Here is a 25,180-nt window from a genome sequence, read left to right on the forward strand (position 1 = left end):
TCAGCTCCAGGGCTATGGCTCATCAGTGTAGCTCCATGTGGCTTGTCAACAGTAATGTCTTGCAGGGAGATTGTACCACCTCCAGGGAGGAAGACAGGAGTTCCCAGAATCCTCAGGAGAAGGCCATGCCCACACAGGGGCTTCATTGACTGTCACCTGATTGACAGGCTAGGCTCTTCCCCTTTGCAAATTGACAGATTATGTCACTGCCACAATATCTATATAGTCCCATAACCAAATTTATATTTACATTGACATACAGTCCTATCCAACCTCACACACCCGGTTAACATATCTACGTATGCACATGCCTACTCAAAAAATTAAGTGTTATTACTGATGTTGCAGGATTATATATTTTACAGTGGTTGCTGTAGTTGCCTGTTAATCTTGCATACCCTTTAGTCTCTTCTCTTTGGTCACCTTGTGCTCATTGTGGGTTCTCTTTCCCTTCATCAGTAATAACACATCAAGTCAGTTCCAACTCATAGAATCCCCATGTAACACACAGTGAAACACTGCCTCTTCCTTAGCATTCGGGGCAGCTGGGGTTTTCTGACTGCTGACCTTGTCCTTAGTAACCCAGTGCCTTACCCACCATGCCTCCCTAGGAAGGCAGATTGGTATCTCAATTTTATCGGACATGATTTAAATGTTTAATAATACATAATTAAAAGAAACCAGTGCTATAACGAGAAAATGTATCAGACTATAAAGATACGCTTGGACTTTTCAGATGGAGGGTGCCGCGTGATTCACTTTAATATGAATTTGAAAGAGGCTATATTCAGTACTAGATGGCCTCCTTTCAAATCATGGCCCTCTAGGAGATGGACCGTGTGACCCTGAACCAGACACACAGCCTCTCAATTCAAATCAACCCCGTCTGTACCAAGCATAAGGACCGGTGATGCATTAGGCTGATATACGTGAAAGTCCGAAGGTGGATGAGTAGTGCTTCTGACCTTGAAGGGTTGATAGTAACTCCCCCTGCGGATCAAAGGGGTAGAGCAAGCTTTAGAACAAATCATGGGTGTGGGTGTTTATGCCATCCTATAAAGGCTTCTGCAGATGTAAATCAGAAAGACTAATAATGGTGTTAACATGAATCATTTTGCACTATGAAAGGAGGGTAGAAGAAATGTGAGGATACATGGAAGAACCCTTTACAACCTCGGCAGTGGATAAATAAATGCTGTGTCTCCAATCTGAATCTCCAGTCTCGGTGACAAAAAGAAAGGCCCATGTTCAATTGGATTCCACTGCATGACACACAACCCACCCCCTCCCCCGGATTACAGTGAGATGGCCAAGAGGCCACTGGTCCCGCGAGTCATCTGAGACCCAAGTCAAGCCTGTGGGTCTGCCTGTCCTGTCCCAGAGCTCTTCCTTTACATGTCGTTGTTGTTAGGTGCCATCGAATAGGTTCTGACCCACAGCGACCCTCTGCAAAAACAGAACAAAACACTCCCTAGTCCTGTGCTTGAGCCCATTCACATGGACCTCTGAAAGTCCTGTTTGTTTAGGCTAGACTAGCTGCTCCTCCTGACAGACAGCTACTGCCTGTCGGGGCTGAGCACACCGGAGTCGCTATTCAGGATTCTCGGGTTCCAGATATGTGGTGGAGCAGACGGAGGCACAACGACGAGGTATATGGGATAAGAAAACATCCAGAGAAAGGCTGCTTCTGGTGTATTCTCCCAGCTAACCTCATCTTGTTCATTCCTCCTTCCTCCAGTCTGTTGCCTAGAAGATAAGTGGAGGCCTGAGGTCCAACCATCATCTCTTAGCTTGAGAATGGCGGACATTCCCTCATTTATGCTGGGGGATGGAGTAGAGCACAGGAAGGATTCTGGTGCCTTCCGGCTCTGTGGAGCCCCTATCCTAAGCCCGCCTGCCTCCTCCTCCAGGCTGCCCTGCTTGTGGGAGGGAAATAAACATCCCTCCTCACTTGGGGCTCAGATGACTCACAGGACCAGTTTCCTCTCTCTATTTATAGATCCCTTGGCCCATTCTCCTCCATACCATTTCCTCAAACTCCGTGGCACCAAGATGGCTGTAGCAGCAGCCTAAGACCTGAAATATTCAAGATCAACAGGAAAAATCAGCCTTTAGCCCAGGTTTAGTACCATTTCATTGGCTTTCATTCGATCACTTCTTCCTTCACCCATCCCTGATGCCTCAGAATGGGGTTCATTCACGGGTGTGGCTTGATTGCCAGCAGTGTCCCATGGAAGCGCACTAACTGGGTAGGCAAGGGGTGGAGACTCAAGGGGACTGGAAGTAGAGTGCCCATCAATCAACCAAGAGACAACACAATGATGCTGCTCTTTGTGATGAGTAAGTCCAGTCGGGTCCATCTCCTTGAATGCTCCACTCTTGTCCACACTGTGGTCCCTTCCACAGCTTGGTTCAGAAACCCTGCCTACACACACACCCATCTGACCCGGTCTCCAGCACACCCACTCATGCCCCCTGCCCAGCCCCCACACTGCCCCCAAGGGTTCTTTCTGAACATGAAAAGCCCTTGGAATCTCTCCTAGTTAAAGCCCATCTGTGACTGCTATCGTCTAGACCAGGGGTAGGCAGACTAGGACCACAGGCCAAGTCCAGTACACTACCTGCTTTTGTAGTGGACATGAGCTAAGGATGATTGTTACGTATTTGGACTATTACCCAAAAGTCAAAAGATGAGTAATGCTGTGTGACAGAAATGATTGAAATTGCAAACTCACTCTACTCGGGCCCTCTAGTGCAATTCCTTTCAGAGCAGTTGGTCATCTAGCCAAACCTCTAGTTCTTCTGGTCTCAGGATTGTGGGGCTGATAGTTATGTGGTTCACTATTTCATTGGACTACTTGTTTCCGTTCATCTGCAAGCTTCTTCAATCTTCCTTACTCCAGACAGGGAGAGACCAATAATTGCTCTTCTTGTGTTTCTAAAACGCCACCCCTATTCACCAGAGTAGGGTTCACCTTTAGTTCTAAAGAGTATCCTGGTTGTACTTCTTCCAAGATAAATTTGTTTATTTTTCTGATGGTCCATGGTACAGTCTATACTCTATGCCAATGCCATGATACAGAGACATCCATTCGTCTTCAGTCTTCCTTCTTCATATTCCAGCTTTTGCATTCCTGAATTTTTATTGGCCTTTTGCATTCTTCATGTATGATGTCCTTGATGTCTTTAATGCATCAGCTCTAAATTCCGGTAGGATTTAGTCAAAGCTATACACAAGGCTCTTGTGGACTTCCTTTACAGTTCCTCAGCTTCAACTTGAGATTGCACACAAGCAATTAATGGTCTGTGTCATAGTTAGTCCCTCATAGTTTTGCCTGATGATACTAAGCTTCCCCATCATCTCATTCCACAGATGTGATCATCGTGATTCCTGTGTATTCCATCCAGTGACGTCTATGTGTACATTTGATGTTTTTATTATTGAAAAACAGTATTCCCATTGAATAAGCCATTGAGCTTGTAAAATCACGTGATCGTCTATCACATGATCTCACCTGTTGTCTTGATCACCAGGGCCACAAAGACAGAAAAATTAAATGAACACATGAGTAAGGTGTGGCACAAATAATGAAAATGTTCTACACTCAGCAAGGTCTACATCATTTTAGTTGGGAACTGCAGCATTACCAAATTTTGAATCCTTTGTTTGCCTTGAGACCCGTATCTCTGCTTCATTTGCTCTGCTTTAATTTTCCCTTAACGCCTCTTCTTCCCACCACCCTTTAGATGCTCAACCTGTTTGTGGCTGTCATCATGGACAACTTTGAGTATCTGACTCGAGACTCCTCCATCCTGGGACCTCACCACTTGGATGAGTTTGTCCGCATCTGGGCGGAGTATGACAGAGCTGCATGGTACGTAGACCTCTGGGCTACCCCAGGGAACGCAGATCCATGGCCTCTGGAGTTCTCATTGGAAGAGGCTGGAATTCGAGCTTCCCAAATGTTTCCCTGTTGCAGAGGGATAGAAGATTCTTTTAAACCTTGCTCTGATGGTTCTGCTATTAAGCCAATTACCCCAAACTCTCCTTTTTAAACTTCCTTAACCTCTCTTTCTTTCTCCGGCAGGCCTTTCTCTTTCCTTAAGCAGCCCCCTGCCCCTCAGAGGTCCCTCAGAGTGTTTGGTGTGTCCTCACAGGGGCTCCCGATGAGCTCTCCCCTCGTCTCCTCCTGACAGTCACTAGTGGGCTCCTCTCAGTCCCCCAAGTGTGGCCAGCTAGACACTTGATCGTAGTTAGTGACAGTAATATTTCAGTTCATACTCTCAACAGATAGAATTTGAGATAACTGTATTGATACATATTTTTTAAAACAAGCAAGTTTTTCTCCCACCTGTTCTGGTAATCACTTGGGTTTGATTGCATAGGATTGGACTAAATGGTAGGCACTTGCTGGTTAATCACCTTCCAAGTCTCGTCCCTGTCCTGTTGTTCTGAAGGGATGATGTACTTCCTCGGCCTCAGAGCAAGAGTTGGCAAAACAGAACCTACGGACTAAATTTGCCCACTGCCAGGTTTAAAGCCAGTTTCATTGTAATACCACCATACCCATTTGGGCTGCTCACCAAAAGGTCAGCAGTTTGAGCCCACTAGCCACTCCATAGGAGAAAGACAGGCTTTCTGAGTCCTGGGAACCAGCAGGGGCAGGTTTTTGGTTTGTTTTTGGAATGTTATGGATATTTAAGGAGCTCTTTCAGGAACTCCAGTGGAGTGGTAGTGTTACGGATTGCATTGCCAACCAGAAAGTCAGCAGTTCAAAGCCACCAGCCATTCTTCAGGAGAAAGAATAGGCTTTCTACTCCCATAAAAAGTTACTCTCAAAACTCTCAGGGGCGGCTCTCCCCTGTGAGTTGCTATGGCCAGGAATGGCCTTGATAGCAGCGAGTCGGATTTGGTTTTCTGAGTGGCACAGTGGGTCTCACTTTGGGCCGTTAACTACAAGATCAGCAGTTCATACTCATCCAGGGGATAAAGATGAGAATTTCCTACTCCTGTAAAGATTTACAGCTTCAGAAACCCAAAGGGGCAAGCCTGCCAGTCCTGTGGGCCCCCTATGAGTCAGAATGGACTCGATGACAGTGAATTTTTTATGACTACGTTACACAGGATTTAATAATGCCAAAGATAGTACAGCCCCAAGAATGCAAAATATTTACTATCTCAAACTCTTCAGAGAAGAAAAAAAAGCCTACCCCTTGCTTTTTGCAGTGGGGCAGCCTCGGGCTCCCTCAGCTGAGGACAGCGGGAGAGCGCTTCAGAACAGGAGCGCTACAGGAAATGTTCTGACCGGGATCTGCACTTTCCTCTGGTCCGTTCTGTCTTCCCTCTGGAAGTACATGCAGAAGGACTACCACCCTGGGCAGGGACGGTCCATATTGCTTCCACCTGGAGCCCCTTCTTCATCTGAAACTTCTCAAAAGCCATCCTCCTGGGAGGCGGTGGAACCTGGATGGTGGCTCCAGGGCCTGGAAAAGTGAATAAGAAGCCCCCTTCTCCTCAGTCATGGAGATGCAGGGCACGGAGCTCCCCCAGGTCTTTCCTGATGGCGGCTCCACACAGCTGCCCTTTCTGGGTGTACTTTGTGGTTGGCATCCTACTGAGACAGCCACGGGCAGTGTGCTCCAGGGGGCCGCAAGCAGGCGTGAGGCTTTGGGCAGGTGACTTAACCCCGCTGAGCCCCCTGCGTCTGCAGGATGATGATAATGCTTCCTATCTTTCAGGGTATTGGTGAGAATTGTAGCTAACTCTTTATTGAATAACCATTCTTAGCATGGACAGTAGCCATGCGGGAATGCATGGAAAATCAGTACCTACAAAACCTCACCAGTGGCAGGAGGTTGGGAGCCTAAGAAATGAGTTTTTGATTCCTTCCAGAGAGGAGAAACCAGCTGCTACTAAAGAAGTTCATTGCTCACCTCGGTCCACTCAGGGCAATCGGCTCACAGAAATGCCACCTTCCTGTGGTTTCGGGTAATCTCTGTATTCAAATTCCATGTGCACTAGACCTCACCACTCACTTCAGCTGCTGGGACGAAATGATCCCATAAGCATTGATCATGAGACTCAGATGCATGAACTGAGAAAGCCAAAAGCCAAAGGAGTACCTTCTTCCTATCCGGTTTGCAATTCACAAGCTAGTTCTGATTGAAGTCATTGGCTTTCTCTAGAAGATGGGGGAAGAAAACAACTGGCACAAGCCAAGGGAGCCAATGTATTGAAAAGGAAGACCAATGGTAGATTGCCAAGAACACCAGCCTATCTCCACTGCCAGCCCATCCACTCCCCAGTCTCTCTGTGAAACGATGCGTGGTCCAGTGACCTCGCAGGGATCCAGAGACTTTAGACAGACTGCTGAGCTGCCATTGAAAGACCAGGAGTATTCAACAATTAAATCAAGAAAAGACTAGAAAGAAGGCAAATCACTAGTCTAGAGATGGCTGCTGGCCAGAACTATATGCTCGGAGATAGAGAGACCAGGTGTGTGATTGCCATTGGAAACCCTGCTCTGTACCGGGGTCCATTCAGCCTTGCTGCTCCCAGCCTCTTGCACCCTTGGTCTGGCTTCTTCCTGCTGGGGCAGATGCTTAAAGTCACTGGCAATGTTTTCAGCCCCGATTCGCGGCAGCCCCGGAGCAGAATGAAACACTGCACAATTCTGGCCATTCCCACCACTGAGTGCCGATCTGCAGGGTTTTCACTGGCTGATGTGTGGAAGTAAAGTGCCAGCCCTTTCTTCTAGTCTGTCTTGGGTTGGGACATCCACTGAAACCCATTCAACCTCCCAGCAATCCCCAAGCCCTCTCTCACCAATGGGTGATGGAGGCACAGGAGGTGCATTGGCTGGGAATTGAACCTTGGCCTCCTGAACGGAGTGTTTAAAAAATCCCACAGAACTAGCATTGCCCACCCATCTCCCACCCACCCCCCATGAGTGGAAATGAGTGCACAGTTAATTCTGTCCCTCCCACACAGAGCCAGAGAGGCTGCTGAGTAGAACCCATCCCTCCTGGAGTTATGATGGGATTGGTCATCTGGCTCATGTACTGGGGCTGGAGAAGACAGTACATGCACCCTTCCTGGCTGCCCTGTGAACACAGATCCCAGCAGGCTCCTATGGAGTAGAGAAATGCTTGCCCAAGCTGAACCAGGGGAAAACCCATCACAGAGAGAAGCAGAGCCCTTTGCAAGTCCCTCTGTGCCAACTGTGCTCTTTGCTAATCAGCTTAATGGGAAATTTGTCTCTCGCCGTCTCTCAGCAGAAAGATGCCGACTTCCCACTGCCCCTGAGGAGTGGGGCTGAGTAACTGAATGTTGTCGGTGTCTGCTGAAGGCAAACAGTTCAGCAGTCTGCTTCAGTCAGCCTGAAGTCCGCTCCTGACAGCTGTCAGAGCCACTGCGAATCCCCCTGCCTCGCTGCTTAGAGGCCGCCTGTGAGCCAGAGTCCAGGTTCTGCCTCGTCTAGCTCGATTCAGAAGCCCAGGTGGTGCTCAGCGTCAGCAGTTGGAATGCTTCACGCCCCTCCTTCCGTTGAAAGATGTGGGAGCCTGCTTCTTGAAGGGTTACAGCCTTGCAAACCCAACGGGCAGTTCTGCTCTGTCCCGTAGGATGGCTCTGAGTCACAATCAGCTGGATGGCACGCAGCACTGCCGAGGCTCCGTACATCTCTTGAGGCCCTTTGGGCACTGCCAAGGGGAACTTGGCAGTGCAGTTGGGCACAACAGTGGTCCACTGGTGCTTACCATTCTCAGTCTCTCCTGGCCTGGCTGTGCCGGGCCCAAGGACAGAAGCTGCTCTCCCCTTCGCGGCCACGCTGACATTCCTTTCCCGCCTTCTCTGAGTGTCCTATTAACCCATGTGTGCTTCCTTTCCAGCGGCAGGATCCCGTATAAGGATATGTACAAATTAGTGCGGGTGATCTCGCCTCCTCTGGGCCTGGGAGAGAACTGCCCCTACAGGGTGGCTTGCAAGGTTTGCCCCCCCAGTCCCCAGCCATGACCGGCGGCGGTGGGATGCAACATCTAACCCCTCCTGTCTTCTGCTCCACCACCACCACCGCGCTACATGAGGGCACCTTCATGTTGCTTCCCTTCGAGTTTAAAGAGGTCCAGACACTCCCAGAATCAGCAACTGTGACTTACAGAGGAGGGCCACGTGCAGGGGCAAGGCAGGAGGCAGGAAACGACTTCCTAGTGAAGGTTGATGTCCGCTCTCACTTTTCTCTCTCTCTCTCTCCCACTCACACACATTTCACTCCACCCACCATAGTCTGTAGATTTTATGAGCGAACCAACCCTTCTCTAGAGAATACAGACATCATCCCACCCAGCAAAGAGTTCTGGTTTCCCTTCACTGGAGCTAAGCATTCCCTCATTTTGGCAAATTGACCCCATCACCCCACGAATAATGGACTGAGGTGTGGTATAGACATCCTCCTGGGGCTTTGGTCTGGAGTGATGTAGGATTTGGACAGAATGGGGCGGAGGACCGTAAGAAACCTGTGAGTGTAAGTTAAAGAGGCGCAGGTTTAGTGTGGGAAGCATTGAGTAGCTCCGAGGACCTAGGGAGACCTCCACAGACCAGAAAGGACGGCTGAGCAGACGCCCTGCCTCAGCGTCCTGCCATCTACTGTTGATAGGGCTGTGGGCTCTGCCCTACTTGCCAAACCACTGCTTGTATGTGATATCAAGGGCCTTTTTCAGAGGCATACAGGACCCCGGCCCCTCCAGCTCTGCCGTACTCCGCTGTCCAAGGCACGCCCGCTAGATAAGAAAACTCCAGGCGCCGCAGGAGGCAGGTGTGGGAAGAAGACCTAGGCCCAGAAAGGCTGCCAGACTGGGCAGTGGGACAGAGCTGGCTTGGGACAGGGACACTGTGATTCCCATGCTGAGACTCTTTAAACTCCACCCTGGTGAGACCTGCAGCCGCATGTGGGGCGAGCCCGGAGGACAGCATGGCATGCTAGAGGCTCTCTTTCCTCCAGGCTTTGTTCCTCTGTCCCCAGCATGCCATTGACCTGGTGAATGCTGGGGAATTCAGAGCACTGTTCTCCGCAGAGCCAGGTGGAAGCAACTGGGCCGACTCTTGACCAGCACCCCCAACCACACTCTCTATGCAAGCCGCTGCCCCCTGCTGCAAGCACACTACCAAGGGTGGGGATACACGGTGCTCCAGCTGGGGCTTCCGGGCAAGAGGAGGGCCTAACTTGCGGGCCAGCACCCCCAGTCCCAGCGGGGCCCGCAAATTCCCAGCCAAGGCCGGAGCACCGTCTATCTGGTTTATACCACTTGCGCACAGCCCTGGGAATTCAGCCCCACCTTGTGTTGTACTGGGGACGGATGTCGTGAAGCCAGGGTCCTGCTCATCCAGGAGGAGAAAGCCAGGCTGGGTGACGGAGCACGTGGAGAGTCTTGGACGGAAAGGTTCCCGCCGGTGTTCCCGGGTCTGTGTGGGGTGTGATATAAACGTGCACCAGGATGGACTCACGTGTATGATCTGCCTTGATTAACAGGTCTCCTATTCTTCTCCTGTGTGTCCACCTTGTGTTTGTCTGCTCCTGTTTCTGTATCCTTTTGTTCTGCTCTCTGGGAATGCCTGTTCTCTCCTCGCTGTCTGCATCCTCCTCCCTACGCCCGCTCCTTGCCCTGCCGCCCCACCCTGGCCCCACTCGCCACCCCATGCGCAGTGGCCGCATCCATTACACTGAGATGTATGAAATGCTGACTCTCATGTCACCACCGCTAGGCCTCGGCAAGAGATGTCCCCCCAAAGTGGCATATAAGGTAGACTACCCCTTCCTTTGTTCTGGGCTAGAGACCAACAGGACCTGGGGTCCGGTGTGGGGTGGCACATGGGTTGGTTGGGGGTGGGGCGGGCGGCGGGTGCTCAGGAGAACAAGCGATGGCGGTCCACGGGGGAAGGTCCACAGGAAGGGTGAGGATGACATGGGCAAGTAATTCGGAGACTGGTTTGCAATATTGCTCCAAGCTCTCTTCTTCTCGACTGTGTTCTTCTGTGTCTGCACAGTGTGTGGCTTGGTGTGAGGGGGCTTCTAGAGAGGAAGGGTCCAATGGTGCGTTGCTTTTAGAGGAGACAGAGTGGCAGCCTGTGGTGTGGCACACGGGGCCGACAGCCCAGCAGCTATCAGAGATAATAAAAAGAGAAACCTTTTCTCAGCCAGATAAATGAAGGACATCCCTCTGAACAGAGCTCAGGACAGCTCCCCCCTGCCCTCCTCGATAGCCTTGGAAGGGATAGGGCATAGGCTTCTGCGAGTCTGAGAGAGGAGACACAGGAGCTTGGCTTCAACCCCCCAACACGCTCAGGAAAACAGCTTTCACTTCCATTCGCCCAGCTCCCTGAGGCCCTCAGCAAAACTCAGGTGAAAGGCGATGGTGGGCCCAAGCGACCTTTATTCATAGCTTCACCTCCTTGGCACAGCTGATCCATGGACCTGGCATGGGACCTGGCAGGTGGGGTCCCCAAAGCTTGCTCAGAGCAGCGTTGAGCATTGGGGCCACCTGCATTGCAGTGCGCAGAGTCTGGCTGCTTTGCCTCCACCTGTTACTCACAATTGAGGCTCCCGGGAGTCAGGTTGGCCCGGTACCCTCGAGTTCTTTCATTCACTTAGAAACACACCGAAGCCATGATGCTGCTTCTCTGAGAGTTTAAAGATGCGGGAGAGATGGGGCTCAGGGACCAACAATCAACGGGCTCTCCATTCTAAGAGACTTTGTCTGTGGACCTGGTTGGAGCGAGATGCCCCAGGGGACATGAGAACAGCACCTCCCTTAGAGGAGACCTGTCCCTCCTGGCCAGGCTGGTGGTTCTACTCCCTCCCAGGTAGCTAGCTCCAGAGAGCCCTTCATTGAACTTGGGCCATCAGGAGCCCCCACCCATCCACCCCAATCCATGGCCCCTCATGCACAGCTTAGGGGCTTGGCATGCTCTGTGCTCAAGATGGCCAGATCCAAAAGTGCCAGGTGGCAAGATGTGGCCCTGAGGTCTTGGCATTCCTGGAATGTGGGAGGCAGGGTGTGGGGTTGAAGGAAAAAAGTCACAGGAATTCCAAAGGCGAGATACTCTCTGGACGGTGGATTTGGCCATTTCCGTTGGCTACCTTACCGTGGGTGAAAGGAACAAGGCCTGCCCACTCTGCTCCTGCCTTTGTCACCCTTCCTGCACTCTCTTCACTTCTGGTCACCCCATCCTCCTCCCCAAGGACCCGATTGCACTCCCCTCCTCTCCATCCTGCTCCACCTCATCCTCGGGATAGGTTGGACTTTTGCATGTTCAACCGTGTGTTGGCAACTTTCATCTCTTTAAGACTCAAAAAGGGGGCACCAGGATGCATCTCTCAAGTCAGATAAGCAAAGCAGAATCCCCCCTCCCTTTGCTACCTCTCCATCTGTGTTTTGGGGTTGCTCACAGAACAAGTGGAGATGTGGAGTGGCCTTGAAATGAGGAATGGAGCCACCTCCCAGAGCTAGCTCCTCCCCAGGCCGCTTCTCTTAGCAATCGCTCCCCTTCCCTGTCTAAAACATTCTTAGGACGATGGGGAAGTCCTACAGAATGATTGGGGAGCCCCGATTCCTTGGAATCTGGAATCACTCCTTAGGAAAAACAAAAGAGCAGCAAATGAGCCTGAAGTGAGGAATCGGAGGAGTGGTTCTGGGAGGTGGGTGGGGAATCCTTGCCCTTCTTTTTTGTCTGTGCTTTTGACCTCTGCACTTCGAATCCCTTCGTACCAAGGTGTCTGTCGATATGCTTTTTGCCTGCTGTTTCTGTTCTCTCTTGCACACAGAGACTGGTCCTGATGAATATGCCTGTCGCCGAGGACATGACTGTCCACTTCACCTCCACACTCATGGCTCTGATCCGGACAGCACTGGACATCAAGATTGCAAAAGGTGAACTTCGGAAGGAAGGAGGGGAGACATGTTGGCAGGGGAGGAGGGGTGGAGGAGGGCCGAAGGTGGGTGGATGGATGTAGGAACAACTGGTGAGATCGCTGGACTGTCACCTTCCTGGCTGAACACACCCCTGTTCGCTCGCCTGGAATGCTGGCACCGAGAGCCTGGCTTTCACCATGGGCCTCAATGACTGATATGTGCCATTGCCTTCTGGTAAACGAATGACTTGGATCCTCTCAAAGGCTCCCTTTAGCTTTCACAGTACAGTTCCTTCTGTGTCTGGTACGTGGGATGCATCTTAGGAGCATTTGTATATTGAACAAGTGACTTCTAATTCTATTCTCTAGTCGATGGCTTCTTCTCTGGAGGCAGCCCCTCTCTGGCAGGCGCTGCCACGGGGCCACGGGGACCCTTTGCTCACCTGAATTCTCACGGAAAGGGTTTGCCACTTCTAGATGGACCTGCAGCTTTTCTGACCTTGCCACACCCAGCTCCCTTGGAAAATTCTAGGCAGGGGGGTCGCCGCAGGCTCTCTACCAAGACGGAGGCAGAGGAGCTTACTCATTTCCTTTCTCATGTGTGGAGCACCCGGAGGCTTTTGTTTACTTCAATCTTTTGACATTTTTGTGAGCTGAGTGAAGATTTAGAGAGCAGACCATCAGTTTTCCCTTCCAGAGTACATACGGGTTCGTTACCTGCCGTTGAGTGCAATCCCCACCACGCGCCCCATTGCTCTCACTTCCTCCCCGTGTTTCCGGTCTCCAGCCCTCCTCCTGCGCTCTGTCCTTGGGGAATGGCCGCCCCTGTGATCCCCAGTGCTTGACCTAAGGCGTGTGTGCCTCGCTGTGTTCTTGTTCCCTGTATGGGCCTGTCTGTTGTCTGGCCGGCCATGGAACCTCTGAGAGGGGGTCCCACTGCCCCCCACCCCCACCCCGTCTGACCAGCAAGCCTGCTCTGTGCATGAGTCTGATTTGGTTCGACACCTCTGAGAGGCTTTGCGAAGCATGAGGAAAACTGGTCTTGGTCTCAGGGCCTCAGCTCCCGGGGGCAAGCACGCCTCTCCCTGAGTCACGGCAAATGGAAGCCAAAGTCTGTCTTGCTCCTCCAGCAGAAAGACGTGGTGTTGGAGAGCTACTGCCAAGAATTCCTCTCAGCATTTGAGGTGCCATGCCGAGTCAGCACCTGTCCCCACCTACTCCCCCAGTCCTTGGCGATCTCTGTTTTATTTCGTTTCAACACACCTTCTTCTAGGCGGCGCAGACAGGCAGCAGCTGGATTCGGAGCTACAAAAGGAGACCCTGGCCATCTGGCCTCACCTGTCACAGAAGATGCTGGACCTGCTGGTGCCCATGCCCAAAGGTGTGAGGTCTCCTCCTGGGGATCCTTGAGACTGGGGGCCCAGCGCAGTAAAGCCACATCCTTGAGGAATATGGAGTGAGCCAGGGGACAAGGAGTTGCTCTCTAATTCTGAGGAAGTCAGAATGTCTCAAAGTGCTGGTCGTTATTAACAAGAAAGCATGTTTAGAAGGAGGGTCCCTGTGGTGGCAGAGGGACATGGTTGGGTGCATAGCTCTCTCCCCACCCGGCCCGGCAGCTCCTAATGCAGATGGGACGGGGTGGTATTCCATAGGTAGGAATGCGTGGTCCAGTAGAAGGCAGTACTTGGTCAGGTATTCTCGCCAGTCCCATCACCATCCTTGGGTTTCTGTGTCTGCTGTCCGAGGGCAGAGGCGGAGGCCTGTTCCCGTCAGCCACTCGGTGCCTTGCATGGTGCCAGACATAGAGCGTGGGTGAATGCGTGCAGCCCGCCTGCTCACCCCCGGGGGTCAGGGCTGTCCGGCATCCCTTTCCCTCGCACCTTTCTTTGCCCCTGCTCACCATATGCCCCATTTTTGTTTTCAGCCTCAGACCTGACTGTGGGCAAAATCTATGCAGCTATGATGATCATGGACTACTACAAACAGAGCAAGGTGAAGAAGCAGAGGCAGCAGCTGGAGGAGCAGGTGAAGGTCCACCCCAGCATGGGGCCTGGGTGGGAAATGACATTTGATAGAGACACAGGGAGTCCCATGGGGCTCCTGCAGGGTCAAGCCCTCGCATCTCTGGAGTCCGGAGCCCTGCAGGAGCTCCGAAGCAGAAATACAGGGTGCTGGGCCCTGGAGCTTTCTAGCGATGTGTGGGATTGACCATGGGCCCTTCCCTGCTGAAGCAAAAGCTCACCTGCTCAGGTGATAAATGGTATCAGTCCTGAGGAAGCTTTAGGGGCAAGTGGGTATCTATCAGGAATAGCTCAGAGAAACATCGCCCGTGGTGCGCCAGGCACTGTTGAATTGGTGACTGCTTTGCTGTGTATGTTCTCACAGCGACGGCGTAAATCACTGTTGTAACGGTATCAGTCGTGGTCCTAGATGCTCTAAGTGGTACATCCATCCCACCAGCAACAGCGCCCATGGTGATTTTTCTTTCTTCTCGCCTTTTACCCAGAAAAATGCGCCTATGTTCCAGCGCATGGAGCCTTCGTCTCTGCCGCAGGAGATCCTCGCCAACGCCAAAACCCTGCCCTATCTCCAGCAGGACACTGTGGCCGGCCTGTGAGTGTCACCAAGCCAAACCCATCCTTTCTCGGAGGTTGAGAAGACTCCTTGTGTATCTTCTCAGCAGGTGCAAAAGGCAGGCTGGCTAAGCATGTTTAGGACCGTGATCCCTTCTGGGGGCAGGGAGTGCCCGTGAAGAGGCAATGAGGGGAGCAGGGGGCTTCTTCGCCTGCTTAGCTGTCGTTCCGCAGTGAAGAATGATCATTTCCCAGTCTAATTGTTTCTTGCTGCTTCCCTGTGCAGCGAGTCGTAACTTGCTAGGATTTGTTTGGTTTTTGACATAGGCTTTTATTACATTTCGATATTTTTTAATATGGCCTCTAAAAGTTCATGGGGAAAAAATCCCATTATCTTTTAGCTCCATCTTTCCAGGCACTTTTTTTGTAAGGTCCCTCGTATCATTGTAGGAGTCCTGGAGTGGCATTAACTCAGAGTATGATTAATACACTGCTGTTAATCAAAAGACTGGCAGTTCAAGTTCACCCAGAGTCCCCTCAGAAGAAATGTCTGGCAATTTACTCCCGAAAAATTAACCACTGAAGCCCAGTGCAACACACTTCTACTCTAGCCCACAAGGGGCCCCTTTAAATCCGAGTCAAGCCCATGGCAATGGGTCTAACCCAGGGCCCCTGGACTGAACAAAAGGTCTCAGAGCAGGCAAGAAGCGTGTCTTGCCTTTTCTCTCTCATGGACGTGGAACCAAACTCCCATTAAGAACTTTCCAGTTCTTCCAAGTTGCAGGTCTTAACCTCAGTGAACTATTATAGCATAGACATCTAATCAAATCATTATCTTTTACTGCTAACAAGCATGTTCTGGGCACCTGAAGGGCATGAGACCCAGTCCTCAATGTCAATGTGTGCTTGTGATTGGGTGGTTCTCAAGGATTCTAGAAGCAATTGTGATGAGATGGAATCATTTAAATAGTTATCAGAATAAATTATTTTACGAATCAATAGATGCAAGCCATGGCCTTTCTAATCACCTCATAGTCATGTAAAAGCTGGACAAGAAATAGGGAAGACCAAAGGAGAATCGAGGCATTTATATTCTGATGTTGGCAGAGAAGACTGGCTCTACCATGCACGACGGGGAGAATGAACACATCTGTGTTGGAAGGACAGCCAGAGTGCTCCTTGGAAGACTTTGCCTTGTGTACTTCAGACATATGATCAGGAGGGCCCAGGCCCTAGAGAAACACATCATGGTAAAGAAAAGTTCAGCAAACAAGAGAGGAGTGTGAAGGAGATGGATTATCACCATGACTGCAACAATGGGCTCCAACATACCAGTGACTGGAAGGATGGGACAGGACTGGGCAGTGCCTTGTTCTGTCATCATCAGTCAGACTGACTCCGTGGCACTGAGCACCGGCCCCAACAGGAAAAACAAAACCGAGGGCAGGGACTGAGACCTCTGTTGGAAATCCACTAGGAATCTCGGACTCCACTAAGTTCTTTCTACTAATGGTCTTGGAGGCCTGATTCCAAACCTTGTTTTCATGTGTCATAATCCAACACTTTTGGGGGAGAAGAGGAGGTTCAGAAGTGTGAGCAAAGCCCGTGGCCCTTTGTAGAAGTAATTTGATGGGATGAGGTCAAACTCAAATTAAACTCACTGCCAACGAGTAGATCCTGATTCGTAGCAGCCCTATAGGATAGATTTGAACTGGTCCTGTGGGTTTCTGAGGCCATAAAAATGCATGGGGGTCCTCTTTTGCTGTGGTCTCTCTCTCTCTCTCTCAATCCTTTCTTTCCCCCTCCCCCCTCTCTCCCTCTTTCTCTTCTCCTCTCTTCTCTTTCTCTTCTCTTCTCTATCACCTTCTCTCCTTAATAAAAACCCATTTGGATCACCAAAAAAAAAAAATGTATGGGGGCTTACAGCCTCATCTTTCTCCAGAGGATTACCTAATGGGTTCTAACTGTTGACCTTGCGATTGGCCGGTCCAACTCCTCTAATACTGCCCTGCTAATAGTGTGGATTTTCCTGTCTGTGGGAAATCAGTTTAGATGGTTCTTTGGGGCCTGTGCAGAAAGAAGTTCAGGGGAGATGGTTGGGCTGTAGGACCCCTGGTTTAGAAATGGAGACATACACCCTCATGTAGATTTATCTCTAACAATTTACTCTCTACAAATTAATCCCACCTGTTGGAAAAAGCAGACATGATACAGCCAATTATTAGAAAGAAGAAGAGTTGTCATTTTCCATGATTCAGCTGCAGCTCTGAGAAGTGAGAGGGAGAAGGCCCCAGCAGGATATGCATGCATGGAACACAGACCTGGCCAGTTAGCGCGAGGGAAAGGTTGGGTCAGAAAAGACTCTCTTTAGGAAGTGAATTGTTTGTTCATGTCTTCAACTTTTTCTAACAGTTTAGTTGGCATATATATCACATAGCAACCAATTCAATAGTTACGTCGTATTAAAACAAGGTGTACAGTCCTCACCAGAATCCGTTTCAGAACATTTTCATTTTTCTTGTCCTCATTGTTTTAACTCTCCATTTCCCCCCACCCTCTTGTGCCATTGACCCCCAAGACACTATTGATCCGGATACACAGACAAACAGACCATAAAAACAAAGCAGCGGAAGTGGTGTTAACAAACCCAGGGACAAGGGAAAAACATGGGACCCCAAATGGTAGAGAAGTGGGAGTGGCAGGTCTGGTGGGAAATGATCAAGGGTAAGGTTGCATAGAGAAGAGGTATACTCTAGCCCAGGTGGCGATGAAGCATGGTAGTAGGGCAGGAGGAAAGTCAAGGGAGATGGAGGAAAGAGCTAGGAGTCAAAGGGCATTCATGGAGGTCTAGACAAAGACATGTACATGCAAATATATATAGGAGGATGGGGAAATAGATCTATGTGTCTATATTTATAGGTCAAGTATTAAGGTGGCGGAAGGACCTTGGGCCTCTACTCAAACACTCCCTCAATGCATGAATACCTTCTTTTATTAAATTGGAACTCTATGATGCTCACTCTCCCGACACAACGGCTGGAGCCAAAGTGGGTGAACAAGTAAATGTGGTGAAGAAAGCTGATGGTGCCCGGCTATCAAAAGAGATAGTGACTGGGGTCTTAAAGGCTTGAAGATAAACAAGCGGCCATCTAGCTCAGAAGCAACAAAGTCCACATGGAAGAACACACCAGCCTGAGCGAGCGAGTGGTCCCAAAGGGATCAGTTACCAGGCATCAAAGAACAAAAAATCATATCATTGACTGCACACCTCCATGATAGGATCGCTGAAGACAAATGGGTGCATAAGCAAATGTGGTGAAGAAAGCTGATGGTGCCCAGCTATCGAAAGAGATAGTGTCTGGGGTCTTAAAGGCTTGAAGGTGAACAAGCAGCCATGTAGCTCAGAAGCAAATAAGCCCACATGGAAGAAGCACACCGGCCAGTGCGATCACGAGGTGCCCAAGGGACCAGGTATAAGGCATCATGCAAAAAAAAAAGATATAAGTGTGTGTATGTATGTGTATATATGTGTATATGTATATATGTATGTATGTATATATATGTATATATATCATATTAAATGAAGGGGGAAGTGCAGAGTGGAGACCCAAGGCCCAAGTGTCGACCAATGGAGATCCCCTCATAGAGGGGTTTAGGAGAGGAGATGGGTTAATTAGGGTGTGAGGTAGTATCGATGAAGAACACAGCTTTCCCCCGGATCCTGGATGCTTCCTCCCCCCAACTACCATGATCCGAACTCTACCTTGCAGGGCTGGATAGGACAGAGGCTGTACACTGGTGCATATGAGGGTTGGAGGTACAGGGAATCCAGGGTGGATGATACCTCCAGGACCAAGGGTGTGAGGGACGATGCTGGGAGAGTGGAGGGTGAGTGGGTTGGAAAGGGGGAACTGATTACAAGGATCCACATGTGACCTCTTCCCTGGGAGAGGGACAGCAGAGAAGGGGGGAAGGGAGACTCCGGATAGGGCAAGATATGACAAAACAACGATGTATAAATTACCAAGGGCATATGAGGGAGGGGGGAATGGGGAGGGAGGAGGGGAAAAAAAAGAGGACCTGATGCAAGGGGCTTAAGTGGAGAGCAAATGCCTTGAGAATGATTGGGGCAGGGAATGTATGGATGTGCTTTATACAATTGATGTATGTATATGTATGGATTGTGGTAAGAGTTGTATGAGTCCCTAATAAAATGTAAAAGAAGAAAAGAGAAAAAAAAAAAAAACAAAGCAGCAAAAAAACAGAAAAACTTCGATCAAAAAAAGTTCTGAAGGATAAATCCAATATTACACAAAAAAGACGTGTTGGGGACAGGAAGTGTTGGAAAGAAGCGCAGTGCTGGCTGTGGGCAGCATGTGTGATGCGAGCTGTTGTGAGGCAGACAGAGGTCTGGTACACTCAACTCAAGAAGATCCGCGTATCTGCGATTAAGGGAGCAAGCAGGGTGTGCGGTGAGAAGAGAGGGTTCCAGGTTCATGGCTTTATCCAAAAGGCAATGAGAGCCTAACAAGGGTTTTAAGTAGGTTGCCATCCAGGTACAAATGACTCTGTGAGGTGGTTCAGCGATTCCAAAGAGCCCATCTCCTCACTGGAGATACTGCAGTTCCTCATCATTCTCTGTGGGACAAAGGGGGCCATCATAGCTCTGCTCATCTGGTTCCTGGCTCTTCTCAGGAGAAAGCTCACTGCGGAAGAGGGCTGACCGTCCAGCAGATCGCGTCAATATCAAATGACTCTGGAGCGACTGTACAAACACAGCCGAAACCCTCATTGTCGGATGAGTGATGTGCTCCTCTTCTCACCTTCCCCTGTGATCCCACTCTAAGTCAGATTGTAAGCCTGTTGCCGTAGAGTTGACTACAGCGCACAGTGACCCTATGAGGCAACGAAGACCCGACTCAGCGTGTCCAAGGCTGTCACCTGTTCCAGAAACAGCCTGCCGCATCTTTCTCCCGAGGAGCCACTGACGTAATGGTCAGCAGTCACGGGCCTGGTCACAGTGCCACCAGGGCCCTGTATGCAAGATTGTACCCGCCGATCTTCAAGTCGCTGGCCACTCTTACTCATGCCTCAGGTGTTCCTTTGGGTGCCGCTGTGGAGCAGCAGACTGAGACACTGGGGGAGAGGTGCTCTGGCTCTCCCGCCTCGCTCTAGTCCCCTTGATGGAGCTGCGTCCCGCCAGGGACCCATCCCCCCTCGCATAACCAGAGCGCCCTTCTAGGTTCTTGATCAGGTGGAGCTGGTAGCTGCTCTGTCCTGGTGACAGTGAACGGTAGGTCGTAGGAGTCAAATTCTAAGAAAGGTTGGTTGTCTCTTTGTCTCCTTACCAACTCAGTGGTGCCACGGGTCACGAGTGTTGGTGCTCAAGAGCAGTGTGGCCGAAGCATCGCTGTGCCAGTTCTCCATACTTTTAGTCCTAGGTTCCTAAACCCTCGGCCAACTTTGCCCCTGCCCGCTTGACATTGTCCCCGTCCTTACAGCCATTTTCACCTTCTCAGAATCACCCAGATTCGTGAACCAATAGGCAGTGTCTGGCATCAAGTGGTTTTTCAATAAATATTCACTGAATTAAATTTAGTTTGGCCGGGGACATTGGCACAATAAGACCATCTACTCACTGAGAGTAGGGAGAATTTTTAAAAGACTGCAGCTGCTTAATGTTTAAACAAACTGTTCACTGTTTAAACGATGACATTTTCCCACCAAATGGGGAAACTGAGCAGAGATGGGTGTGCAGTCTTAGCGCTGGTCTCCCATGGGGCTGAGGGTGACAAATAATCTTCTCAGCAAAAGATGAGCGGCTCCAAAGGCAAGTTGGGAATAGCTTCTCTCCTTTCCAATGCATTTCTAATATCTTCCATCCTGGGGCTCAGCCACCTGTACGTTACTGGGCTGACGGGCGAACAAAGGCTAAAATCGGTTGCCCTTGCTGGGCAGGATGTACTGCTTGGGTGGGAATTTAGTAGGCAGATGTGGCATGACTGTTTCTTTCTCTCTCTCATATTCCCTCTGAATTTTATATCACTTTTCAGGAGTGGCCGGAGTGGATACCCTTCGATGAGCCCACTCTCCCCACAGGAAATCTTCCAGTTGGCATGTATGGATCCAACCGATGATGGACAATTCCAGGAACAACAGTCTCTGGTGAATGAATGAATGAGTCACATGGCCTGGAAGATCTTTCTTTGGTTCCCTGCTCTCTCCCACCCTCATTTCCAAATGTTGTCTCATAGTCATGATTCACCAGAAAAACCCATTCTGCTAGTCCAACCAATTACTCGGGAATGGCCTGTCTTTTCCCTGTCATGGCTGAGTTTCTCATGTTCTCTAACAAATGCTCGTTCTTCAGGTTTTACAATCCCCGAGGCCCTTTAACCCACTTCAGAGACTTGTATTGCTTCTGGCCAATCCCTCTTGGTTTATACCTTTGAGCATCTAATATAAAAGCAAACAACATACATAAAGCCTTGCCTTTGATACGGAGGCTTCAGGTGAACCATCGTAGAGGGGTAGCACCAATGGGGCTGCTCTGAGCTGGGTAGCCAGTTCTGCTTTTGAGAACGCAGCATGGTCCCAGCTGAAGCTTCATGATGTCCATCTTCTCAGGAGCCTCCGAGCACTGTGTGATCGAGACTAGCTCCCGACTAGAAGGCAGAGGTGTCCCTGGCCTCTGTGTTCTGTGGGTTCCGATCACAGTTCAAGCAGGCTGCCAGGTCCATGAGTTCCTTACTAACATAAATGGTGACGTTTTCTTGAGACCCATTGAGTCCAGTTTGAGTTTAGAGAAGCAAGGGCAGATTGAAGTTCAGGCTTTGCTGATACAAAGGTGAGGTGAACGTAAGGAGACAGGAGATCAAGCTCCCTCCTGAGCGTAGAATTACAGCCGGGGCGTTCATTGGCCTGGAGACAAAAAATAGACAAAACCTCAGCCTTTGGTCATTGTTTTCGGTTGAGATGGACATGTTTGTCACTCAAGATGCCAAATCTTTTGCAGTTTTACTTTTCCTCAACCTTTTGCAAAAGCTGTCCCTTGAAGAGAGCTCACCTAGGCCACGTCGGCTAGTTCGGCATCACCGGGATTACGGCACCCGGGTGATTTCCCCCTCGCTCATCCCTCTCCTGGTGCTACTCAGACCCCAGCACCACCCTGAAGGGAAGTCCTATGTGCTGTGGGGGGCCTGCTTGTGGGGTGCATGTCTGGTGGATGATGGATGCCATGCAGAGCTGGAGAAAACCTCTCCGGGGCTCAGACAGATGAGTGTTTTAGTCATCCATCTGAGGTTGTAGAGACGAGAGAATTGCACATGGTTGTGTTCAGGGAGACAGCCCACCCAGGCCCCCCAGAGATTGTGAGTGGTTGCCTGAGGGAGTGCTTGATTGATGGAGGGGGTGGAAAGAATTGATGGAAGGATCTCCTGCCTTTCCCTCTAAGAAATGGAGCCCCAAAGCCTAAGGAATCCCCGAGACCCATCCTTCAAGGTCTCCTCACAGCGCCCTTGAGCTTGCCTGCCCGCTGACGGGTCTGGTGGGGAACGTCTGAATAATGTGCCCTTTCTTCCACAGGGAAGCTTTCCGTATTGTTTCATCACTTCTGTGGGTTCCCAAGACCGGGCCGTAGTGCCAGGACTCTTTGGCTACATGTCCATCACCTCACTGTCAATACTGGTGTCTGTTCTTCAGTCCAGGTGTCAGCCTGTGCTGCACACTCACCACTGTGTCCGCCTGGTCATCAGGGGGCTGCTGCTCCGTGTCCTGAGGCGTGGCCGTGACTTGTACGTGTGCACATGATGTGTGCGTGTGCGTGTGTGTGTGTGCGTGTGTCTTCCATGGCCTCGGACACCCATGGGCCACAGTGTTGTGCCGCATCTGTTTGGGGTCAGACCTGTTTGCTGTATAAAGCCTGTCCTGTATACTCTGTCACTCCCTCCGGTGCACACATTGCATCTCCTAGAAGACTCCTCATCCCACCCCACCCACACTTCAAACCAGACACCACTCTGCCACGCCACAGAGGCTCGGAGGCGTGGCACACACCCTTTGCTTTGGACAGGGCCCTACTCATACACTCAAGTCTTTCCCTAAGAAGAGTTTTTTGGGGTTTTTTCCCCTAGTCTAGTCTCCAGAGATCTAACTTATTCTAAGTTTCTCTCTTTGGTGGCCCAAGTCAACCCCTCTTAGACGGCTCCATTCTCTGTGCACTGGCACTTCCTATGTGTATAAAGCATGCACACCTGCCATATGAATGTTCTAGAATGAGAAAAATAGCCCAAAAGAATTGGACAGGGGATCTCTGGCCATCTTCCAAATGCCCCAGAGCAGCACCATTCCATACGAGAGCCGCTAGCCTCATGTGACCACTAAGCCCTTACACAGGGCTAGTTCCAATGGAGATGTGTTGAGCATGTAAAATGCATAATTATACTTGTCAAAGGCTTGAGTATTAAAAAATGTAAAATATCTAATTGTATAATGATTATATGCCAATATGGTATTTAAACATATATTGAGATAAACATGTTTTTAGGATCCCATGTTGCCTTTTATGGTCTTTTTGGTTTTGCTGTGATGCACGAGATCTCCAAGAGCACCAGCCACTCTGAGAGAGAAAGGCGGGCTTCCTACCCTCATAAGCGGCTACGCTCTCAGAAACTCACAGGGGCAGTTCTACCCTGTCCTGCCGGTTCGCTCTGAGGTGGCCTTGACTCCATGGCAAGAAGCTTGGAGGAGTGTGAAAGGCTAAGTCTGGGTGGCTTGCATTTTATTTCTTTGGAGACACTTGTCTCGAGCATTCCTGACAGATGGCCACTCGCCACATTTTAGGATGACTTCAGTCGTGAGAGAATTCTGACCTAATAAAATCAGGTGTCAGGAAGCGGGAGACCATTGTCTTCTGAGTAACTCGGCAGATTGACACACGCTGTAAGGTGGGAGTGTTTCTGTCAGTCACAAGGGGCTTCTTGTCACTGAAAAGCCAACAGCACCACCCCTCAGACAGTAAACGCACATATCGAAACAGTGCTGCCCCAGCAGCGTGCGTCACCAGTGCTGTAAGCCAGGAGCCAGGCTCCAGGATGGAGACAAAACACAACAGCAAGCCTGGACGAGGAAAGGAGACCTTGCCTCCCGGTTCCTGTGCAGGAAATTAAAGAGAAAACAAAGCTAAGAAACCTTCATTGAATTTGAATTTGGAGATGTCTTGAGCTGCACACACACATACACACACACACACACACACACAGAGCGGAGACTTTCAGGATACAGGTCTCTTCTCTGAAGGCCACTCTTTGTATGGAGGAAGCAGAATATCCCCATGGAGGGAGAAACAATGAACCGGAATCAAGTCCCACAAGCATGGCTGTGTGTTTATTTCCAGGAGCCAGAGGTTAGTGAATTAGAAAGCGTGCAGGCCTCTAACCATGGCGCCTACCTTCCTCCGGACACCCAGGAGCACGCGGGATCTGGGAGGGCAGCCTCCATGCCACGCCTGACGGTGGATCCCCAGGTAAAAAACAACCACCACCCACCACATGCAGTGTGGCAACCCATGCTGTATTGAACTGGTGGGTCATGAAATCAAGCTGCTGTTTTCAGGGGAGCTCTCGACTTGGCCCTGTCCCATCAGCAAGACCTCCTCTAAGAGACCCTGCTCCTTGGCTTCCTGCGTTTTCAGTGAACCCCTCACCACACAGCCTAGGCACCAAAGTGGCTCGCAAGGCTCCACCAGCCGTGCAAGAGATCCTTTAGAGAATGTCTTCCTGTCCTCCTCCCCTGGTTGCCCCAGCACATGCACCACTTACACGCAACTCTGTGTCGGGACTGTCTTGTCCTGACCAGTGAAGGCCACGCCTCATTTCTTTGTCTGTTTACCTGGCTTGATTTTTCCTGTCTGTCTGTCTTACATCAAGTTTTGACAGAGACAAGAAGTTTTTGTGGGTCTGTTTTGATATCTGTGACAAATCACAATGCCAGCATTTGGAGTGGGGACTAGGTGGGCCCGAAGGTCTGGGGAGACTGTCGCCATGTAGCATCCTCTGGATCTGTGGGATGGCTCGCTCTCCTCTCACGTAGTAGGGCCAGGCTTTCTCTTGGCGAGGATGATGGGGAAGAAGGGGGCAGACCCAGGCTTCTTTCAGGAGGTATACATTTTGGCAATCACTGTAGACCAGAGCTTCTCAACCTGTGGGTTGCAACCCCTTTGGGGGTCCAACGACCTTTTCACAGGGGTTACCCTATTCATAACCATAGCAAAATTACAGGTATGAAGTAGCAACAAAAATATTTTATGGTTGAGGGGTCACCAGGACATGCGCAACTATACTCAAGGGTCGCTGCAGCGTGAGGAAGGTTGAGAACCACTGCTGTAGGCTTGCTTCAGAAATGGCTCTGTGGTCACGCCAGGGCCCGGCCGAGCCCTTCTCGTAGATGGCTCTCTGGGAAGCTTGCACCACAGTGCCTGCCTGCATTGTGTTTGGATTTGCCCGAGTGCACTCAGTTGCTTGCCCTCCTGAGTCAGAGGAGATCCTGAACCCGATCCAGTGACTACGTTAGCATGGCACCCCTTCTAGAACAGCCTCCCCAGCTAAGGTCTGAGCAAGAATGGCCCGAGGGAATGCCAAAGCCCGGTTATGGTTTGTAGTCTCTTACAATCTCCACCCCGCTTCAGTCTTCCCATTCCACCCC

At 50.5% G+C, this 25,180-nt stretch overlaps 1 protein-coding gene across 3 annotated transcripts in view; it reads left to right on the forward strand.

The window, feature by feature from the left end:
* Positions 1-25,180, forward strand: part of CACNA1E (calcium voltage-gated channel subunit alpha1 E) — a 367,363-nt gene that overhangs the window by 329,814 nt on the left and 12,369 nt on the right. For 2 of the 3 annotated variants that reach the window (XM_075528117.1, XM_075528123.1), the window contains 7 exons: positions 3,748-3,875; positions 9,702-9,798; positions 11,820-11,925; positions 13,180-13,287; positions 13,831-13,931; positions 14,413-14,519; positions 20,533-20,644. In XM_075528117.1, coding sequence (XP_075384232.1) covers positions 3,748-3,875; positions 9,702-9,798; positions 11,820-11,925; positions 13,180-13,287; positions 13,831-13,931; positions 14,413-14,519; positions 20,533-20,644 — 759 coding nt within the window. Of the gene's footprint in view, positions 1-3,747; positions 3,876-9,701; positions 9,799-11,819; positions 11,926-13,179; positions 13,288-13,830; positions 13,932-14,412; positions 14,520-20,532; positions 20,645-23,873; positions 24,003-25,180 lie in introns of all 3 variants that reach the window. The other variant, XM_075528111.1, reaches the window with a different exon arrangement.

This window comes from Tenrec ecaudatus, chromosome 1, assembly GCF_050624435.1.
Source record: "Tenrec ecaudatus isolate mTenEca1 chromosome 1, mTenEca1.hap1, whole genome shotgun sequence".
Lineage (NCBI taxonomy): Eukaryota > Metazoa > Chordata > Mammalia > Afrosoricida > Tenrecidae > Tenrec > Tenrec ecaudatus.